Genomic DNA, 20,948 nt, shown 5'->3' on the forward strand with positions numbered 1-20,948 from the left:
CTTTTTTTATTTTACAGCATTAACAAATCTTACTGTCTCCTAAGTTTGACTTGCAGACTGAAACGCTGGTCAACAATCCCCCAAACGTAACCCGAAAAATAACAAATGCACATTTCTTATGCATGTTGAGGCGTTATGTCACGTTTATTAAACATAAATACACATCAGTGCGACTGGACAGGTACAGCACTTTCTTTGCACAGATTAAACTATTAATATGGAGTGCAGTTCCCCTCTGAGCTGCACATAAATAAACTGTGTACAAGCAAAATGATCATTATTATGCGAATGACCCTCTATCAGTGGATGTTGTGCAATCTGGACGCTGCACAGGAAAAGATGCCCAAACAGGCCACTAAAGCATCAGTCTCTTTTACCCACGAGTCTTCAGGATGGATGTTTGTATGGGAGCGTTTTACCCATGATTGGTGTTCGCAAGGGCGTCCTGAATCATATGTTGAAGCTCTCTCCGCAGCCACACGTGCCCTTGATGTTGGGATTGTTGAACACAAACTCGCTGGACAGCTTAGTCTCCACGAAGTCCATCTCTGTGCCGAGGAGCGTCAGCTGAGCCTTCTTCTCGATGAACACCCTCACGCCTGGAGAAATGCAGATAAACAGGTCCAAATTACACAATATACATGTTCAAAATGGTTAAATGTGCATTTATTTCAGCTTTTAAATTGCACAATGTGACCTTGATTTCTTTAAACAACTTCTGATGTTGAAAACATTGAAAACAGGCCATTTTTAATAGCTCAACAACTGATATATTGCCTTTATGTTTTAATTTTCAATATTAAAAGTCAACAATGCAGAGATCAAGATCCCATAATGCAATACATAACCAGAAATAAATAGAAATATACACAGTACACACAAATGTTATGCACATACATACTTTTATTTTGTACAAATGTTTTTAAAAACACTGTCTTTATTGATTTTAGGAACTTTTAATGTGTATTAAAGTAAAATAAAACTAAAAAATTAATTAAGTAAATATAATAATAATAATAATAATAATAATAATAATAATAATAATAAATTACAAATAGATGAATAAAAGCATTTTTTTACACAATTATCTAATAATTTAATTATAATATATTTAAATTCTTGAAAATTACATTTAAATTATTTAAATTAAATTAATTAAACTAGATTAAATAATATAAAATATTATTCCCAATGCCTCTAGAGATTGTGCAGCGCCATTAATGTGATCCAAGTCCCGTGAAGAGATGATGCCAACCACAGAGGACATCTAGAGGTCTCCATAATCCTGGACCAGGCCGTATCGTGCGCAGATGCTGTGGCGGTCATGTAGGAGTGGAGAGCATGAGACTGATTCCTGAAAGACTCCAGTGACTGACGAGTCTTTGCATTGATCTCGTAGGCCAGCCTGAACACCCGGCAGTGACCTACTCACACCTGCAGCTTCTTCACGATGGACGTCCAACCTTGCCCAGCCTTCGACACCTAGACTGCAGCTCTGCACAAGACGTTTGGCCACAGGAAAAATGGTCGTGCCCAACTGAGCCTGGTTTCTCTCAAGTTTTTTTTTTTTTCCTTCACTTTTGTCAATTGGGGAAGTTTGTTTCTCCACTGTCACCACTGGCTTGCTTGGTTTGGGACTTGTGGAGCTGTGCATTGATGGATTTGCTCTTTAGTGTTTGGACTTTCAGCAGTGAATAATAAACCACACTGAACTGAACTGATCTTCAATTCTTAAATCTGGACTGACAGTCTCAATCTACTAGAACTTCTATGTGAAGCTGCTCTGACACAATCTACATAGTAAAATCGCTATTAAAATTAAGATAAACTGAATTGAATAAAGCAAAACGGTATTTTTAATCAAATAAATGTAGCATCACTGACAATGAGAGAGTCAAACTTTACAAAATAAACATAATTAACCCAGAACACTTGCAAAGTCGGGATGTTGTGATGTGTTTGCTCACCATCCTGTAACACCTCCTCATCTGACTGCTCTTTATTTTTCGTGTAGTCTAGTGTGTACGTGAGGCCATTGCATCCTCGGGTTCGGACACCAACCTTCAGGCCAATCTGTTTGAAGATGAGAAAACGTAGCATTCAGAAAATGAGATGGGGAAATAATGTTTCATTGCAACAACAGATGTTCATGACTAATACAAATAATAATAACAATACTCACATATTCTGGTTTATTATCTAAAAGCTGTTTGACTTTATTTACAGCTGAAGGCGTCTGTAAATGAAGAAAGCACATTGTAAATGACATCAAATTTGCATAAACGCTTTAATCAAATGATCTTTTGAGAATGTAACATTGAATTCTTGACAAGAAGTTGTTACCAATCAGAGCAGAGTAGGGTCATCTGACCAGTCACAACTGACCGAGCCATGTGACCAATCAGAGCAAAGTAGGGTCTTCTGACCAATCACAAATGACCGTGCCATGTGACCAATCAGAGCAAAGTGGGGTCTTCTGACCAATCACAACAAACTGGGATATATCTAACCAACAGAGCAGAGTAGGGTCATGTGACCAACCACAACAAACTGTGAACTTTTGACCAATCACAGCAGAGAAGGGTCATCTGACCAATCACAACAAACTGGGAACACCTGACCAATCAGATCACAGAGTAGGGTGATCTGACCAATCAAAACAAACTGGGCAACATCCGACCAATCAGAGGAGAGTAGGGTCATCTGACCAATCAAAACAATCTAGGCAACCTCTGACGAATCAAAGCCAGAGTAGCGTGCGTGACCTGACCAATCAGAACGCAGAGTATGATGATCTGACCAATCAGAGCACAGAAAAGTGTGATCTGACCAATCACAACAAACTTAAATACATCTAACCAATCAGAGCAGAGTAGGGTGATCTGACTAATCAGAGCGCAGCGTAGGGTGATCTAACCAATCAAAGCAGAGTAAAAACACCTGACCATTTAAAACAAACTGGGCAACATCTGACAAATCAGAGCAGAGTATGCTCATCTGACCAATCAAAACAAACTGGGCTACATCTGACCAATCAGAGCCAGAGTAGGATGATATGACTAAATCAAAACAAAATTAATATCTGACCAATACGAGCAGAGTAGGATTATCTGACCAATCAAAACAAACTGGGCTACATCTGACCAATCAGAGCCAGGGTAGGATGATATGACCAATCAAAACAAACTTAACAACATCTGACCAATCAGAGCAGAGTAGGATTATCTGACCAATCAAAACTAACTGGGCAACATCTGACCAATCAGAGCAGAGTAGGGTCATCTGATTTATCACAAATAACTGAGCCAATAAGAGCAGAGTTGGCTCACAGAAAGGCGGAGTTTAGAGAAAACCTGATTATTAAATGACCTGTTTCAGACACTGTGATGCTGCAATGGAGATTACGAACAAATTAAAGTGTTTTTTGACTTTGGATGGATGCAAACCTGCTGTAGGAACATTTTCAAATACCACAATAAGGAAACTTTTGTAAGACCATGTCATTTCATTTCAACCACTGAAAATCTGTACTACATAAATCAACTGAATACTGAATTAAAGAGGTCTAGAAGACTCCAACCAATTGAAGCAGAAGAAAGCAAACACACTCGATCTGACAAGCACAGCTAACACCTTCCTGCTCTACTGACGTCAAGAAGATATTTCAGCTTGAGCAGCACACAACATCTCAAAGAATTTGCAGATGAGAAGTGTGTGCATTTGTGGGTGACTGAATATGAACTCTTCTCTAATGGATGACATGATCCAGGAGACTAGCATGTGACCATGTTCTGTTTTACAAGGGAAGAGGCTATAAATAACTGGAAATAAGATGTTTGGGAGTCCACTGACAATAGCAGACCACAACACACGAATGCAGGGCATGCTGAAGAAACAGTACGAAAACAGCAGGGCTCAACAATAAGGACTGCACGATGGCCCGGCGCCAGCGTGTGAGATGCTCGGGACAGTAGACAGGATCGTTACTGGCCCGATTGGGCCACTAATGCCCTGTCACTATTAGTTTAATTTGCCTGTGACTATTTGTCAATTGCTTGCAAATACAGACAGAATACAGAAACCGTTTGTGTTTTTAAGCCTTCAAATGCTACCTTCTCGGTTGCTCTTATCTGATTGGATGTTGTGAGCATGTTATTTTTTTCCATAACAACCAGTACAGCTAAGAGACAGCAACATGGCGGCAACATCGAGTGATGATGCTAAACGAAAACATTTGTCTATAACGTCTTGGAACCAGACTTTTACGAGGGTCCACCACAACTAAAAAAAAATGAAGTGATATTTTGTACAGTTTGCCGTTAGTTTGGCAGGTCAGTCATCTTTTGTTTTGCAAGAAAATACCTGCACATTTTGCTACTTTTGTTTGCAAAACACTTTATTAACATTTTTTAAATATTTAAATTCTAGATTTACAAACATTTTGACATTTTTTTTTTATTTGTGGCTAAGAAATAGCTATTAACTTTTTTTGGTGGGGACAGTGACAATATTGGCAGGGCAAGTAAAAATCTGAACCACTGGTCCGATCAGGCCAGTAGAAAAAAATCCTTAGCGTTGAACCCTGAACAGTATTACTATAAAATAACGACAAGCAACACTATATCTGAAATGCTTCACGAGTTCAGACAGAAAGACCAACATATTGCTATTTTTACAATCCATGCAGAGTTGAATGATCTGTGACCTTGACCATTCAGAGCACAGCAGCTCCTCTGTTTACAAACATGAGCACAAAGGCTACTGTTTGTTTATGTTTTCATTTCCTCCTCAATGACATCATGCATGTCATAAATGGCCCGTTTCCACTGAGTGGTACGGTACAGTACGCTTTTATGGCCATTTCCACTGTCAAAAGCATACCGAACTGAATCGTACCACTTTTTCGGCACCCTTTTGAAAGAGTACCAAATACAAGAAAGGGTATCAAAAGGCGGAGCTAGAAGGCTATTGGTTTACAGAGATACGTCATTCGCTTACACAACAAGCCAGGATGAAAACAAAAGAGCCGCCATGTTTGAAATGCACAGCGAGAGATTACAGCAGAATTATATATACATATAATAACGAGCCATGGTCGATCTGGGGTCCGTTCTTCGTACCTCGCTTAAATGATCTAAGATGATTTGGCAGATCCTGGATCTTTTAATCTTGATAACGGATCTCTCGCTAATTTGGTTCATCAAACAAGTTTGCGAATCAGATTAGAATGTCTGGATAAACTGATCTGAGATCGCTGCATGTGTTGTGAAGGACAGATCTATCGATCCTCGAGATCATGATCAGCAATGCAACTATTGGCTGATGGCACAGCAGCGTAATGACATCATCTGATTAATATTCAATTATCGATGTGAGCAAAATGACATCAAATTAGCAGTAAACCGTTTGTTAAATATGACACGCAATAACCTTCCACATTTGTTGTGAGCTGCAGGCTTTACACTTTCATGTGTCAAGAGTATTCATCATGTATTTCAATCCAAATCAATGTATTTAGTTCTACATTTAGAAAAGATTTTCTTTATTATAGAAGCCGTTTTATTTTTTTTAATCGGTGTAAAGAATAACTGGTTGTTTACAAAAGCATTTTCATATTGGTAAAGGCGTCTGCAACTTTTGTGAAGCATCAAATCACTGTCATATTAACTGTCAATACATGTTTATGACTGCATAAATGTATTATTACTTTAAAAAAGTCACATATTGTGCATTTCTATTATACACAATTTGTACTGAAGCGATCTAAAAAGTTCATATCAATAAGTTTTCTCTTTGCACCACCAGGTGGCAGTCTTTGTACTTTCATTTCGAGGGTGCAGATTGCATAAGTTTTATTAATATGTATAACTTTATTTATTTTATTAATAACTATAACTTCATATTTATAGTTTAAAAATATGTACCATTTTCCCAAGTGTATATAACTACAATTGTAAGAAAATATCAGAATTCGGAACATACTTTCTGTATTATCTTTGCTTGAACTAAGCCGATCTAATCCTGTTTATTTGAATTGAACCTGCTTCCGATCAGGTTTGAGCTAGCAGAACTGTTGCTATGACAACAACTCTCGGATCAGCTTTGAAGAACGAAACGATCCTGGATCGTGTCAAATCGTCAATATCCAAATCCAGCTAACTGAGTAATCCACGTACGAAGAACGGACCCCTGATGTTGCCCAGTTTGTTTTGATTGGTCAGATGTCACAACTCTGTTGTGGTTAAGTTTGTGGTGATTGGTCAGATGAACCTGCTGTGCTCTGATTGGTCAGATGTTGCCTAGTTGGCTGTGTTTGGTCACATGAACCTACTCTGGGCTCTGATTGGTCAGGTGTTTTGTTCATCTCTAAACTCATTTTTTATTTACTTCTCAATTTTTTTATCTCTTTATTGAATTTTTTAAATAATAAAATACTAAAATTAGAGGAAGAAAAAGGTCAAATATATATTTCTTCTACTCCACACTAATCATGAAATAATTCAACAAAAAAATACAGAAATAAAAGATCTGTAGATTTTATTTACATTATATACATTATTTATGTTACTTTTTAAATGTAAAATCTATGCTATTAACAAATGATTAACTAAGACTTTTGGCTTAATAATTGACTAATTCGCTACTTATTCAAAGTTATTAAGGTTTAGGCATTGGGTAGGATAAGTGATGTAAAATAAGATCATTTTACACTTTTAATGCTGTTTTAAAATCTTAAAACCAGCCAGGTAATAAGCCAGTAGTAAATGTTGTGAAATGTTACTTAAACTAAAGCGTTACCTAATTTCCCTTCAGTTTTAATGTACTGTTTAACACATTATAAATATTCACAGTACCCAAACCATTTATACTCAAGTACACACTTGATTTGTTACAAAGGGAATGCAGTTTGGAGAGTTTCAGAGTCTTCAAAAAACAAACCCAAATTATAGATCGGATATCTGATCCCAGAACACACGGATAAGATCAGTGAAGTCCTGCTGTCTAAACTTCACCCCAAACAACTCAGCTATTCAGCACAGCCTGTCCAAACAGCAGATTAGACATGTGAATGCCTGAGGAATGGGTGGAGAAGACCACTTCAACTTTAACATTAATATTGGAAAAGCAGATCTAGAACATTCTGGTACAGATTTAAAACATAAACAAAATTAAAAGGACAGTTCATCCAAAAAATAAATAAATAAATAAAGTTCTGTTATTACTCACTCTCCACTTGTTCAAAACCTGTTTATTTCTTTTGCCGAACACACGAGAAGATGTTTTGAGAAATGTTGTAAAGCTGGACATGCTTTAAATGCTGAAATGCTGTAAAAATGGACTAGCATAGTATTTGTTTTTCCTACAGTGGTAATCAATGGTTACAGCTTTCTTCAAAATATCTTATCTTGTGTTTAGGAGAATAAATAAACATATAAATGTTTGAACCCACTTGAGGGTCAGTAAACAGTGAGTAATTGTATTTTTTAGTGAACTATCCCTTTAAGATAAACCTGCCTGTCAGTGCAAGCATCTGCTAACGGCTAACATGCTGAAAAACCGACCCTATAGTGTCAAATTTAACTAATAAAACACAACCTTAAGAAAACAACACAGTTTTACAGTTGAATCACCATTTGTACGTCTGAGAACATGCGACGTAATGTTATAATCCAATTATTAGTCAGATAATGATCTGAGGCTAAGTTTAAACGCATCAGTCATGTATGCTACCTCGAGCATATGAGAAATAAACGTTTATTCTGATGCGTCATTGTATTATAAATGGAGTCAGAACTCACCAGTGTTAAAGCGGCTCTTGTTGACAGTATTTTCCGTCTGCTCACCGCTCTCACGGTCGCCCGTGCGATGGAGGCTGACATGTTGAAGTTACCTAAACGCTTCTTTTAGATGTAAACACCAGAGGAAAGCACGGAAAGCCTGCCTCAATAGACGCACGCGATTGGTTGATTATTTGATTGACAGCTAGAAGAGCCTATGAATGAGGGCTATTTCAGGTTTTAACACCATGTGACAACGTATTTGTATTACGCAACATATTCCAACGTAAAGTCAGATGAAGAATAGTTTGTTAATGTCGATTAATTATAGCAAATTTGTATTTAAAAAGAGAGTAAATATTAGTTTGCGGAAATTTATTTGATTTGCAGTGTCTCATGAACGCTGTGGAAAAGTCAGTTTGACGTTATGTCGACCAAAAGTAATCGTTTAAACAATGGATTCTTGTGATTAATACGTGACATATACGTTAAAAAGACCCAGCAATCGATATATTACGATTTGAAAACAACTTTATCAAGTTGTAACTGATAACCAGGTTAAAAGAGAGGTTAAAGTTATTAACGCCGAGATAAGTAACTTGTACCACGTGACCGTGCTGTGTCACAAATTAAACCGTGCATTAATTTTGTAAGGGATACAAGCCCTTTATTTTATGACGATTAATACAGTAATGCTTGTTTTAAAGCTGCTTTACACCAATAAACTGGGAAATAACACATTTAATCATGATTTTACTACAAATAAATTACAACAAACCATGCTAACAGCAAATCAACCAACTGTGGTAATACAAGTGCTAATCAGTCCACCTTAAACCATGTTTACTACACTTTTGCTTTATTAAACCATGGTTAATATTTGTAAGGGAAAAGAATAATGCTATTATTCAGTTGTCTAATTGAGAAAATTGCTTAATTTGGTTATATTTAGCTCTACACAAAACAATAGTACTGTTATTTAGCTTAAGTCCATTCAATAAACCCAGGAAATGTACCAGAAATTTATACAGAAAATTTAATATGTATTTAAACTGAAGCAACTTGACTAATACCTGCACATTTTGATTCATGCTAATCACCAATCAACCCTTTATGCCATCCCACGACTTAAACATGCCTGAATCACACTGACATGTTAAATGTTATAATTATCGCATAATTACTGTATATACTCAATTATTACACAAGTGTAGTTCTCGTGGGCACTCACTGGCCTTGTAGTTTGATTTACCTCGTCAAAAATCTATTAATGCAAGTATCTAAACCAGGGGTGTCCACACTTGGTCCTGGAGGGCGGGTGTCCTGCAGAGTTTAGCTCCAACCCTAATCAAACACACCTGAAGCAGCTAATCAAGCAGTTACCAGATATACTAGAAACTTCCAGGCAGGTGTGTTTAAGCAAGTTGGAGATAAACTCTCCAGGACACCGGCCCTCCAGGACCGAGTTTGGACACCTCGGCTCTGGAGTGACCGTGGCTTAATGGCTGGAGGGGCGTGGCTATGCATCTTAAGCCCAACCCATGCAACTGACATCATCAGTGGAGAACTGCAATTATAAAAGTTAAATACTTCTATTTAGATAAAAGATAAACAAAACACATTTTTATTTAGTGGATTAATTACTGATTAATTGTTCACCTTAAAATTAACAATGTGCCCTACAAAATATAGTAAATTGTAATGTCATGAAGACTTTATTAGGCGATATTTATGAATGTTTGCCATTTTGCACTTTTCTAGAGGTCAGTGCCGCCTGAAACAGAGCTCACTTTAACAACTTCATCCAAACCATCAGGAAAAACGGTGAAAGTTTGTCTTTTCTTCAGCTGATGTTTATTAAAATAAAGGACCTAACACAAATTAGATGAGATGACAAGGGTTGCACAATCAGCTTAACTGTTGGTGACATTAATTTAGATGTAAACATGATGGGAAATTGTTAGAGCGTCACCAAAAACGACTGATGTCATATCCATGTTTTGAACAATACGTCAATATATTGATTATTGCAACAGGCCTACCACCACAGTAGCAACAGATGAGCTAACATTTCTCATCATTGCAGACATAACATGTAAATCAATTACCAGAACAAAGTGCGCAGACGTCTTTATGACAAAATTTATTTATTGCCACAAAAAAAAACACAGTTGATCTTCTAGTATGGAGGGAATTGATATTATTAACATTGCAAAATAAAAAAAAAATAAGAAGAATGCAATGCAGCCTTTCCAAAAATACACAATTCATTCAGCAAGAAATATCAAATAAAGTGATAAGAACTAAAACCAAGCCCAGCTGAACAGAAATCGCACAATGAAAAAAGCTCAGCATCATTATTAGCATAAGTGTAAACATACACAGACCCTATCAAACATCGCATGTACATGTTTTTTTTTTTTACAAAATAAAATGCTTTTTTTTTTTACAAACACACACATCCAGCAAACATTTTTGTGTTTAATAGACGTATAATAGACATCCAAACGTAAATAGCTTGAATAAATCAATGCTAAATTTGGGCTTGTCAGTGAAAATCTAATAGACGTCTAAGAATAGCCCAAAACTACACTAGTCATTAAGATTATTCAGATGTAATCTGTGTGGTCATTCATTTCTGTTCATTTTAGCTTTGTTTTAGCCAAGACGACATTATATTAAACGTCTTTTAAAGAAAATAGGCCAAAACTAGACTAGTCGTTAAATAAACAGAAACGAATGACTACACAAAGTCTGACGATTCGGTTTATTTGATGACTAGTCAAGTTATGGCCTATTCTTAGATTTTCACTGACAGCCCAAATTTAGCCTTGTTTTTGCCAAGACGACTATGTTTACACGTCTATTAGACATCTATTAGACGTCTTGTGAAACAAGGCTTATCTTGGGCCGTTTTAGCCAAGACGACTACGTTTAGACGTCTATTTTACGTCTTTTAATACAAGGCTAAACATGGGCTGTCACTGAAAATCTAATAGACATCTAAGAATAGCCCAAAACTAGACTAGTCATCAAATAGTCATTCATGTTCGTTTGATGACTAGTATAGTTTTAAAATATTCTTAGAAATCTAATAGATTTTCACTGACAGCCCAAATTTAGCCATGTTTTAGCCAAGACGACTATGTTTACACGTTTATTAGACATCTATAAGACGTCTTTTAAAACAAGGCTTATATTGGGCTGTTTTAGCCAAGACGACTATGTTTAGATGTCTATTAGACGTCTTATAAAACAAGGCTAAACTTGGGCTGTCAGTGAAAATGTAATAGACGTCTTAGAATAGCCCAAAATTAGACTAATCGTCAAATAAACAGACAGACTTTATACTTGTTGTCAGTCATTTCTGTTTATTTGATGACTAGTCTAGTTTTGGCCTACTCTTAGACGTCAATTAGATTTTCACTGACAGCCCAAGTTTAGCTTTGTTTTAGCCAAGACGACTATGTTTAGACGTCTATTAGATATCTATAAGACATCTTTTAAAACAATGCTAAACTTGGTCTGTCAGTAAAAATCTAATAGACGTCTAAGAAAAGCCCAAAACTAGACTAGTCGCCAAATAAACAGACAGACTATATACGTGTAGTCGTTCATTTCGGTTTATTTGATAACTAGTCTAGTTTTGGGCTGTTCTTAGACGTCTATTAGATTTTCACTGACAGCCCAATTTTAGCCTTGTTTTAGCCAAGATGACTATGTTTAGACGTCTATTAGACATCTATTAGACGTCTTTTAAAACAAGACTAAAATTGGGCTGTCAGTGAAAATCTAATAGACATCTAAGAATAGCCCAAAACTAAACTAGTCGTCAAGATTTGACAGACTTTATATGTTCAGTCATTCATTTCTGTTTATTTGATGAATAGTTTAGCCTATTTTTAGACGTCAATTAGATTATCACTGGCAGCCCAAGTTTAGGTTTGTTTTAGCCAAGACGACTATGTTTAGACGTCGATTAGACATCTATAAGACATCTTTTAAAACAATGCTAAACTTGGTCTGTCAGTGAAAATCTAATAGACGTCTAAGAAAAGCCCAAAACTAGACTAGTCGTCAAATAAACAGACAGACTATATATGTGTAGTCGTTTATTTCTGTTTATTTGATAACTAGTCTAGTTTTGGGCTGTTCTTAGACGTCTATTAGATTTTCACTGACAGCCCAATTTTAGCCTTGTTTTAGCCAAGATGACTATGTTTAGACATCGATTAGACATCTATTAGACGTATTTTAAAACAAGGCTAAAATTGGGCTGTCAGTGAAAATCTAATAGACATCTAAGAATAGCCCAAAACTAAACTAGTCGTCAAGATTTGACAGACTTTATATGTTCAGTCATTCATTTCTGTTTATTTGATGAATAGTTTAGCCTATTTTTAGACGTCAATTAGATTATCACTGGCAGCCCAAGTTTAGGTTTGTTTTAGCCAAGACGACTATGTTTAGACATCGATTAGACATCTATAAGACATCTTTTAAAACAATGCTAAACTTGGTCTGTCAGTGAAAATCTAATAGACGTCTAAGAAAAGCCCAAAACTAGACTAGTCGTCAAATAAACAGACAGACTATATATGTGTAGTCGTTTATTTCTGTTTATTTGATAACTAGTCTAGTTTTGGGCTGTTCTTAGACGTCTATTAGATTTTCACTGGCAGCCCAACCTTAGCCTTGTTTTAGCCAAGTTGACTGTTTAGACATCTATTAAAAACAAAACATGCTTGCTGGGCACGCACGCACGCACGCACGCACACACACACACACACACGAGACACACAACTGTGCAAAATGTTCCTACTAAAACTATTCGAGCAAACTGTAAACACACAATGGGGGCTACGATAGATCTAAATTACAAAGCACTGTAATGAACTGGACTTATAATTAAAAAATAAAATTAAAACAGATAAAATGAAGCGTCAAATTCATTCCACAATAGAGGAAGAAAAAGAAAAACAACTAAAAATTAGACACCTGTAAAAGGCACATTCATGGAGGTGTTCTAACTGGATAATACTGGAGATCAACACTCTTCAGCCTGATGCTCACTTCTGAGGGTCACTTAAAAGGGCTCCACTTCTCCACAGATGTACTCAAGGATGAGTGTCTGTTAGAAAGACTACCTAGAAAATAACAGAGGAGGGGGGAAAGGTCTCAGAACAAACAATGCATTTGGACTAGTGTACAGTTCATGTATAAAGTTCGTCCAATCAAAACATTCGATCCGAACATTACGATGACCTCTGTGTTAAAATATGTAATTGCGTTCATCTATGATTTATTATTCCCTCTGTATACCCCCCCTTATTTTATCTGTCATGATGACAGCACATAATATTAGACTAGATATTTAATAATATATTTAATATTTAATAATAATATTAGATTTAATAATAATAATAATGTCACTTTCAGCTTAAAGTGACATTTAAAGGCCTAATTAGGCAAGTTAGGGTAATTAGGCAAATTGTTGTAATAATGATGATTTGTTCTGTAGACAATCAGAAAATAATATTGTTTAAGGGGTCTAATAATATTGATTTAATTTTTATTTATTCTGGCCGAAAAAAAAGACTTTCACCAGAAGAAAAAATATTATAGGAAATACTGTGAAAAAAATCCTTGCTCTGTTACAACATAACTTGGGAAATATTTTTTAAAAATCTAAATAAATTCACAGGAAGGCGAATAATTCTGACTTCAACTATATCTCTATCCCATTATTACTATTAGGATTTTAAAAAATACAACGGATTGCTAGCATTATTTTATTGTCATTAATGTAAAGTAATTTTATTGTCATTAATTTTAATAGTAATTGTTTACATATTTTACATAAGGGGCTGTAAAATGCTCAACTCCGATTAGCTGATGAGCACTTTAAGGCATGCCGTTGTTTATAGGCACAGCTAAAGTAGTTCCGGCAGGTTTTGAGCGCATTACAGCTCCAGATCACTTCTACACTACACTACTGAATGATTTCAGTGATTTCACAGCTACAACTAGGTCTGTCACAGTATCAAACTTTTTTGTTGTACGATACATAGCGATACACGATATAATCGTCATTTTAAGACCATTTTATGCACCCAGAATGACTAAATAATATCTTCACAGTGCGAGTACACTCTTCAACAGAACACAATGTTTTATTCTTACGAATATTTCATTTAATCATAGTAATTTAACAGTTTAATGATCAGTCATTGGAGTCACAATGTGAAAACGCATATCCTAAATCAATAATAATAAATGTTAACAAGGTAAAGAGTAACAGAGGCTGTGATATCTGCAACCAGATCTATTTTCAGTCGTCAGACACCCAGATGAATATATACTGTAGTCATTTATAGTAAATATTATAGACAACTGACACTGAAACCTCCAATAGAGAAAGAGATGTTGCGCAATCAGTTAATGTGTTCCTGGAATGGTTTTTTATGCACGGGCGATATATATTACATCACCAAAAATGATTGAGCTCATGTACATGTGTTGTGCCATAAATCCATATATTGATTATTGTGACAGGCCCTGCTACACTGCAAAAAAGCTTTTACTTAGATTTTTTTGTCTTGTTTCTTGTCCAAATATCTAAAAGTTCTTAAATCAAAAAGCATTTTTTGGACAAGCAAAACTTATTGTCTTTTTTAAGAAATAATATGCCAAAATGAAGAGTTTTTCCTTAAATCAAGCAAAATATTCTGCCAATGGGGTCAGCAAAATAATCTTATCAAAAATCGAAAAACAAGATTATTTTGCTGACCCCATTGGTAGATTATTTTGCTTGATTTGTCGATTAAATTTGTGGCTAAAAGGTATCGTTTCAGGCACCGTTTTGGCACCGGTACCGTTTTAAAAGTATCGATTTAGCACTGGTATCGAAAAAACCCAAACGATACCCAACCCTATTTAAGAATTTGTAGATATTTGGACTAGAAACAAGACAGAAATCTAAGTAAGAACAGCATTTTTCCCAGTGTACAACAGTCAAATATCCAATCAAAACACAACAGAACACTTTAGATGAGATGATAAAAGAAACTAGTGCTACACACAGGAGCAGTTTGAGGACAAAATTATGACAAATGTCTAAAATACCTGTGGGAACCATAGGATAAGCAGAAAAACTTATTAATCCATTGAATTATTAGAAAACAAAGCACATCTGAGGTGTGTGTATATCACTCCATTGATTTTTTGGCGGTGTGCTTTGAGACAGGTTTTCTCCAAACGTAACACTTGGTATTTACTCCAAAGAGTTCAATTCGAGTCTCATCAGACCAGAGAATTTAGTTTCTTATGGTCTGAGAGTGCTTCAGACGGCAACTTCCAGGCGGGGAGCAGCTTCCGTCTGGCCACTCTACCATACAGGCCTGATTGGTGGATTGCTGCACAGATGGTTGTCCTTCTGTAAGGTTCTCCTCTCTCCACAGAAGAACGCTGGAGCTCAGACAGAGTGACCATCGGGTTATTGATCACCTCCCTGTCTAAGGCCCTTCTCCCCCGATCACTCAGCTTAGATGGCCGGCCAGCTCTAGGAAGAGTCCTGGTGGCTCTAAACATCTTCCACTTACAGATGATGGAGGCCGCTGTGCTCATTGGAACTTTCAGAGCAGCCAATGTCCAATCAACTGAATTGACCACAGGTGAACTCCAATTCAGCTGCTGAAACATCTCAGGAATGATCAGTGGAAACTTTTTATTTGTAATAAATTTGCCACAATTTCAAAAACTCTTTTTTCACATTGTCATTATGAGGGATTGTGTGTAGAATGTTGAGGAAATAAATGAATTTTATCCATTTTGGAATAAGGCTGTAACATAAACAAATGTGGAAAAAGTGAAGCGCTATCAGTACTGTCCAGATGCACTGTACACTCACCGGCTTCAGGACCCAAAATCATCCTTTTGGCTTTCCTCTTCTTCCTCCTGTCCTGATGAGGACTTTCCTAAATAAGCACAAACAACAACAGATCCACTGAGCTTCATTTTCTACACCAAACTACAGTATTAGCACATAATGATAACTTGTAAAAACTTGTAAGAGTAGTGAAATGACACTAATCGCACATACCACCCTGTCCCTGTCTGATGCAGGACTTCTTTGGTAGGTGTTTGGAGAGGATTCTGCAAAAAAAACACCACCACATTGATGACTTTATTTATGATAAACACAATCACTAGGTGAATCCCATTAGATCTGATAAATGCTAACACATACTATACACCTGATTTAGTCTCGTACAGTAGGTTCATATACACCAAAGCTAATAATACAACAACAATAATATTAATTTATTCGTTTTCTTTTCAGCTTAGTCCCTTATCGCCACAGCGGAATGAACCGCCAACTTATCCAGCATATGTTTTTTTTTATGCAGTGGATACTCTTCCAGCTGCAACCCATCATTGGGAAACACCCATACATTCTTAAAAAAGTAATTAATAATCATAATAATAGCAAAATAATCAGATTTTTTGTTTCGACGTAAGATTATTTTGCTTGTTTTAAGGGGAAAACTTACTTAATTTGCACATATTATTTCCTAAAACAAGACAGTACGCTTTGCTTGTCTAGAAAATACTTCTTGACAGAGGAATTTTGAGATATTTGGACTAGGAACAAGACAAAAACTTTAAATAAGAACTTTTAGCTGTGTTCCCACTTACTGTTTTTCCAATATATTGATTCGGCCATACTACTCAGTCCGCATACAGTATTTAATGTATTGTATAGTAGGGAAGTATGCAGCCAATGACTCCATTGATGTACATCATGATTTTTGAAATGTTGCCAACCAAACAGCTAGATTACACACTACATGAGAGGTAATATCAGGTATTAGGGTCATATAATGTAATGATGAACTCGGTCACCTATAGACTTGGACAGCAGACAGTCTCTCTTGATGTGAGAGTTGGAGCCGCACAGAAAACAGCATCTCTCCTCTTTCTGCCTCCACCGTGTGTCTTTATACGGGCTGCCGTCTGTCATTACTTTGCTGGATCGGTTCATGTCACGGCCACTGAAGAAACCATCGGGATTATCACGTCTTTGCCTTCATTTGAAACAAATTTAAAAAAAAAAATCCATAAACAAAATCTTGGTGTTTGGTTATTAATACAGTATTTATGTATCGCATATGTAATGCTCTCATTTTCAGATGTCACAACAGATGTAGAATTGTATAATTACACTATATGGAGACTTGATGGTTGAATAAAGAATGTATTAAAATAAAATAAAATACATAAAATGTAGCTATAAGCATACAAAATCTTATTAAATAAGGATTTATACATGCAAAGTTAAAAAAATCTAAGAATTTTTTTAATGTCTCTTGTGTCCACCAAACCACAAAAGAGTAATAATGTGAAATAATATTACAATTCAAAATAACCATTTTTTTGGTCATATTTCAAAATGTGTTTTATTACTTATTACTTTATTAATTTTCAGCATTGTTACTGCAGTTTCAGTGTCACTTGATCCTCCAGGAATTATTTTAATATGCATAATAATAATAATTTTGAAAAAAGTTTTCTGATATTAATGTTGAAAACAGTTGATTCACATTCATGGCACTCATTCGCATTTTGTGAAAAACATAATATCCTTGAGATTGCTGAATCCTGCTAAATGCAGAGTCCTTGGTAAACTAAATAAATTATGCATTATTTTTATTTAACTATAAAGGTGATTTTCTCAATATTTATATTTTAGTAAAACAAAATTCAAATTAAATTTTAATAAAATAAATTAATCCAACTTAAACGAATAAAATTTTAATTTAAACAAATTAAAAAGATAAATAAAAAATTAAGCTAAAATGAATACAATATTTTTTTTACATTTAATTAATTAAAATTAAATTAATTGAAATAAAATTAAATACAACAATATAATATTTTAATTAATAGGATTTTAATTATTAAATTTAAATTAAATAAATATTCTTTTTAATTAACTTAATTTTTAAATTAACTTTAAAAGGAGATTTTTCTCAATATTTAGATTTAAATAAAATTAAACTAATATGGATAATAAAAGTTTATTAATAAAATATTTAAAATTAAATTAAAAATTATAATGAAATTATAAACTAAAATTGTAATTTAAATAAAATGTTATTAATTTAAATAAAACATATAATAATTATTTATTTAATTAACTAAATATTTTGATAAACTTTAAAGGTGATTTTCTCAATATTTACTTTTAAATAAAAAAAAATTAATTTATAAATACATTCAAAAAAATTATTACAATTTTATCTATTAAAATTAAATTAAACTGTAATTAATTTAAATGAAATAACAATTATTTTTAATTAGCTTAATTTTTTATCAACTTTAAAGGTGATCATCTCAATACTTAATTCAAATAAAATAAAATTAAATAAATACATTTTAAAAAATAAATAAAAATCAATCAATAAATTAATCAATCCATCCAAAAAAATCCTGAAAAGACAAAAACAGTCTCTAGTTGCATTTGTATATTTGTGGGAATTGCCAACAATACAATGCATTGCAATGAGTCAAATTTATAGATTTTTATTTGATGCCAATAATCAATAAAGATCCTCCTCCAAGAAGAAATTCAGAAAATGAAAATTTTTTGATTAACTTTAAAGGTGATTTTTCTATATAGTTAGATTTGAGATTCCAGATATTACAGCCAAATATTTGATATTACAGCCAAATATTGTCCAACAATAAGAAACCATACATAATAGGAAAGCTTATTTATTCAGCTTTCATATGCTGTATACATCTCAAAATAAGCCTTTCGTCCACAAATATCTTCACATTTGCAGCAGCAAATTTAGAAATGATTAGTCAAAATGTAAAAGCACTACAAGTATTAAATTTAAACAGAAAAAAAAGTATTATCATGTCCTATAGTGCCGAATTACCTCTTCCTCATCGGACAGTCTTTCATAAAATGGCCAATCTTCCCACAGATACGGCAGCAGCGGTCATTGGGTGCAAGTTTTCCCTCAGTGAGCACTTCTGGGTCAAAGAAATACTCCTGCAAACATTCAAATCTTCAGTACGATAAATCAACTCGAATACAGCTGACAGCATCAGGGGTGGAGACAAACCATTTTATTGGAGTAATCTGGAGGAAACACTCGGACGGGAGAGCCGAAAACTCTGCGGGCATTGATGAAGGCCTTCATGATGAAACTGGCCACTGGAAAACACACGTCCAGATCAGATACACAGGGAACAAAATATTTCCTAAATGATGTTGAGGAATTTTTCCACAGTATTTCCTATAATATTATTTCTTCTGGAGAAAGTCTTTTATTTAGTCTTTTTATTAAGTTTTATTTCGGCTAGAATAAAAGCAGTTTTAAGGTCAGTATTATTAGCCTCCTTAAGCAATATTTGTTTTCGATTTTCTCCAGAACAAACCACTGTTATACAATGACTTGCCTAATTAACCTAGTTAAGTCTTTAAACATCACTTTAAGCTAAATACTAGTTTCTAATTGGATATTTTGTAGCTATTTAAGAAAGTGCCCTTTTATTTGTTTTTGAATATTGTTTAGGTTAGTTTGTTAATTAAAAAGGCACAATATGTAGGACATTTGTCATTAAAATATCCAAAAACAATGATTCCAAATTCTCTAAAAAAAAATCCCAACAATATTCAATATGTACTCATATTGTCCTAAATTTTTGTAAGAACATTCAAATGTAAAAAAATAAGCACTTTTAACTAGTGTTCGGAGTGTGTGTTCATGCTAATGGCATGTCACACCCTCAATTTTCGGTTTGGTTTTCTAGAAAACAGGGAATCAGCAGCGAGGCTTTACTATGTTGTGTTTTATTCGACTGCACAGAGCAGCATTATAAGCCTAAAATGTATTTAGTCTGATAAAAAGAGAGCTGCTAACTGTAGTATTGGTAACCTAGCAACCAACAGTAAACAAGGCAAGAATAATGGAGCTCGCTATGTTAAAGTCTGCATGGACCGGAAGCTGCGACAGTTTAGTTTTTTTGTATTGTGACGCAGTTCATAGAGAAACGGAATATTAAATAGAAAAGCAGTGGGCGTGGCTTGCTTTTAAACTGCTAGCTGATTGGATGTAGTAAACTAGGTGTTTCATTCATAAAGATGGGAAAAAAGGGTTTGTGGAAAGTTATTACAACCTAACAGACTCCTCCTCCTCACCCATTTCTGTTCGTCAAAACTGACAGCTGCAGGGGTGTGGTTAAGTATGTTAGCCACGCCCAATACCTCAAACAGACTTAATCTGAGAATTTAACTGAAAACAAACAGGAAGTGCATTTTCAGATTTCAATGAAACATTACAAGGGCAAACTATTGTTTTTCCTCATATTGACATGTACAGATGAATTGTTTAGCACAAAACTAGCAATGTGAGCTAACAAAATCAATATGTTTATTTTAGATTTTATGTGGACTTTAATGCTGTGTTCAAACCAGACGCGGAAAGCGCTGAGAAATCGCGATATTCGCGCGTAAATAGCCGCATGAACATTTGAGGTTACTCGCTTCATTCGCGCGTCAAACCCAGCTTCATTCGCGAGTCAAATTCACTTCAGAACAGACGCGAATTCACGTGATGGGCAGGGCTTCTGTCTGCCCGGTGACTCTAGCTTCATTGCTAAATGGCTTGTTAAGTGGTGACGTGTTTGTGACGTATTTAATACTGTTTCCGGGTCCAAGCCGACATTCATTTGAGTGTTTATGATCACGTTTTATTCCTATCACACATTAAAGTAAATTTTATATAGAATCATAGTGTACACAACAATCTCTGGGCTTGCTGCATAACAAATACCAAAAATTTAACAATTTATAAAAAAATAATCACTTTCTGGCCGTCGGATATTAGGCATGGACATATATACTGTGATAGTGATTTTCGAAAGCATTAAATCGTTTGTAAAAGTTTATTATTACCATTTCACGAGTCTCCCCATTCAGTTGAATAGAGCGATTGGACCCGGAAGCCGCTTCGTCTGACGTCACACTTAACAAGCGGATTGGTTAACGCGGAGCGAATGTCCGCTGAAGTTCAGATTTTCAAACTCTAGTGATTCAAGTGAAATGCGCGTTAAGCACGTCAAACGCACAAAACACTCAATTGGCATCACGCCATT

At 35.0% G+C, this 20,948-nt stretch overlaps 2 protein-coding genes across 16 annotated transcripts in view; both read right to left on the minus strand.

Moving 5' to 3' along the window:
- Window positions 1-9: 9 nt before the first annotated feature.
- isca1 (iron-sulfur cluster assembly 1) lies at window positions 10-7,927 on the minus strand. Its single transcript, NM_001025178.2, is given in 4 exon segments — window positions 10-599; window positions 1,968-2,073; window positions 2,183-2,236; window positions 7,800-7,927. Coding segments are annotated over 4 exon segments (390 nt in total). The 5' UTR covers window positions 7,881-7,927; the 3' UTR covers window positions 10-450.
- Window positions 7,928-9,906: 1,979 nt separating this feature from the next.
- Window positions 9,907-20,948, minus strand: part of tut7 (terminal uridylyl transferase 7) — a 46,900-nt gene continuing 35,858 nt past the window's right edge. Inside the window, exons 25-32 of one of the 15 annotated variants that reach the window (XR_015491932.1) lie at window positions 18,914-19,005; window positions 18,725-18,840; window positions 16,683-16,864; window positions 15,880-15,932; window positions 15,688-15,754; window positions 12,343-12,925; window positions 10,885-11,598; window positions 9,907-10,589 (exon numbers count right to left, since the gene is read on the minus strand). Coding sequence is in view for 2 of the 15 variants with exons in the window: in XM_087254371.1 (XP_087110497.1) it covers window positions 15,491-15,537; window positions 15,664-15,754; window positions 15,880-15,932; window positions 16,683-16,864; window positions 18,725-18,840; window positions 18,914-19,005 (581 nt within the window). In the remaining 13 variants the exon portion in view is untranslated. Of the gene's footprint in view, window positions 12,926-13,949; window positions 15,538-15,663; window positions 15,755-15,879; window positions 15,933-16,682; window positions 16,865-18,724; window positions 18,841-18,913; window positions 19,006-20,948 lie in introns of those variants that run through there. The other 14 variants (XR_015491930.1, XR_015491925.1, XR_015491926.1 and 11 more) reach the window with 14 other exon arrangements.

Source organism: Danio rerio, chromosome 5 (genome assembly GCF_052040795.2).
Source record: "Danio rerio strain M-AB ecotype USA chromosome 5, GRCz13ab, whole genome shotgun sequence".
Classification (NCBI taxonomy): domain Eukaryota; kingdom Metazoa; phylum Chordata; class Actinopteri; order Cypriniformes; family Danionidae; genus Danio; species Danio rerio.